At 46.9% G+C, this 1,736-nt stretch overlaps 1 protein-coding gene across 2 annotated transcripts in view; it reads right to left on the reverse strand.

The window, feature by feature from the left end:
- Positions 1 to 1,155: 1,155 nt before the first annotated feature.
- The window catches only part of LOC306714668 (disks large homolog 4-like), a gene marked incomplete at both ends in the record, with an annotated part of 28,559 nt that continues 27,978 nt past the window's right edge, over positions 1,156 to 1,736 (reverse strand). For both annotated transcript variants that reach the window (XM_079184749.1, XM_079184750.1), the window contains 3 exons: positions 1,156 to 1,262; positions 1,418 to 1,509; positions 1,615 to 1,724. In XM_079184749.1, the coding sequence (XP_079040875.1) occupies positions 1,156 to 1,262; positions 1,418 to 1,509; positions 1,615 to 1,724 (309 nt within the window). The remainder of the gene's footprint in view (positions 1,263 to 1,417; positions 1,510 to 1,614; positions 1,725 to 1,736) is intronic.

Below are 1,736 nucleotides of genomic sequence, written 5' to 3' on the forward strand. Positions count from 1 at the left end.
GATGGTGTAATCCTTCACTGGAGCTGGGAACTGTGGGTAATGTAGTCCGTAGCCTTTTGCTCACAAAGAGATGTGTTCAGCTTCAGGTTCACCTCCTTGTTGCTGCTACGCCAAAACGGTCCAATGCAACAGAGGGGGGTTGTGGGTGTTGTAGTCCAGACAGAAGGGGATTGTGGGTGTTGTAGTCCCGTCAATCGGGCAATAGGGGGTTGTAGTCCAGATGGAAGGGGATTGTAGTCGTTGTAGTTCAGACAGAAGGGGGTTGTAGGTGTTGTAGTCCAGAAAGAATGGGGTTGTTGTAGTTGTAGTCCAGACAAAAGGGGGCTGTAGTAGTTGTAGTCCATACAGACGGGGGTTGTGGGTGTTGTAGTCGCGACAGGAGTTTGTAGAAGTACAGCAGAGGGGGATTGTGGGTATTGTTGTCTAGTGTTTGATACTTTAAGCCCTGAATAGACTGTGTGTTTGAGCCCCATAGTTTTATTTACAGTCACACAAGTCTTTATGTACACTACACACGCACACACACACTCGCACGCACGCGCACACACATACACACACACACACACACATACACACACACATACACACACACACACACCACTTTCACATCACATAAATAAATAAATAGATAAATCATTAAATAAATAGGATAATATAAATACTTCATTACCAACTGAACTCTACAGTCCTGATTCATTATTTACTGATAATACAGAATCAACCAATCAATCAATCAATCAACCAATCAATCAATCAATCAATCAATCAATCAACCAATCAATCAATCAATCAATCAATCAATCAATCAATCAATCAATCAATCAATCAATCAATCAATCAATCAATCAACCAATCAATCAATCAATCAATCAACCAATCAATCAATCAATCAATCAATCAATCAATCAATCAATCAATCAATCAATCAATCAACCAATCAACCAATCAATCAATCAACCACCCGTCTGTCTCTCTGACGCAGACAGACTGTCCTTAAAGAATCTCATTTCTACAGCATCCATCCGATAATGGAGGATCATCCCGTAGAAAGACAAGAAGACTGTAAAAAGACCGACGGGCTCTCCGTCAGGTGACCCCGCTGGGGGGGGGGGGGGGGGGTCCAATAAGACGACGCCCACCTCTGGCTGCAGCCAATCAGAGTCTGTCCCGAGCAGGAACCCAGATGTACGGGCCGCTCTGCTCCTCAATGACGGCTTTGACCAGGTGGTAGACCTCCTCGAAGCTGTCGCCGTGCACGATGGCTGCACACACACACACACACACACACACACACACACACACACACACACACACACACACACACACACACACACACACACACACACACACACACACACAGAGTTAACAATCTGAAACCATCACGTTCGTCTCACCTGCATGAAGATGACGTTCTCACCTGAGAAACACTCGAGGAAGTCTTGTTCCAGTTTGATGGCTCGATCCAGAGCTTTCCTCGCCTGGTCCTCTGAGAGACGCTTGTTCAGATCGCTGCACACACACACACACACACACACACACACACGTCCCAGTGAAACAGCAGTGAGAGCGTCTGCATCAGCTGTGACGTGTGTCATGATGACCTCAGGGACTTACAGGATGTTCTCCAGGGACCGTGGTCGGATGAAGATGGCGATGGGTTGAAGCTGAGCGGCCTGCAGCCTCCTCACCGCGTTGGCCGACACATCCAGGATGCAGTGTTTCCCCTGGTGAGCACA

This window comes from Pholis gunnellus (assembly GCF_910591455.1).
Source record: "Pholis gunnellus genome assembly, chromosome: 23".
Taxonomy (NCBI): Eukaryota; Metazoa; Chordata; class Actinopteri; order Perciformes; family Pholidae; genus Pholis; species Pholis gunnellus.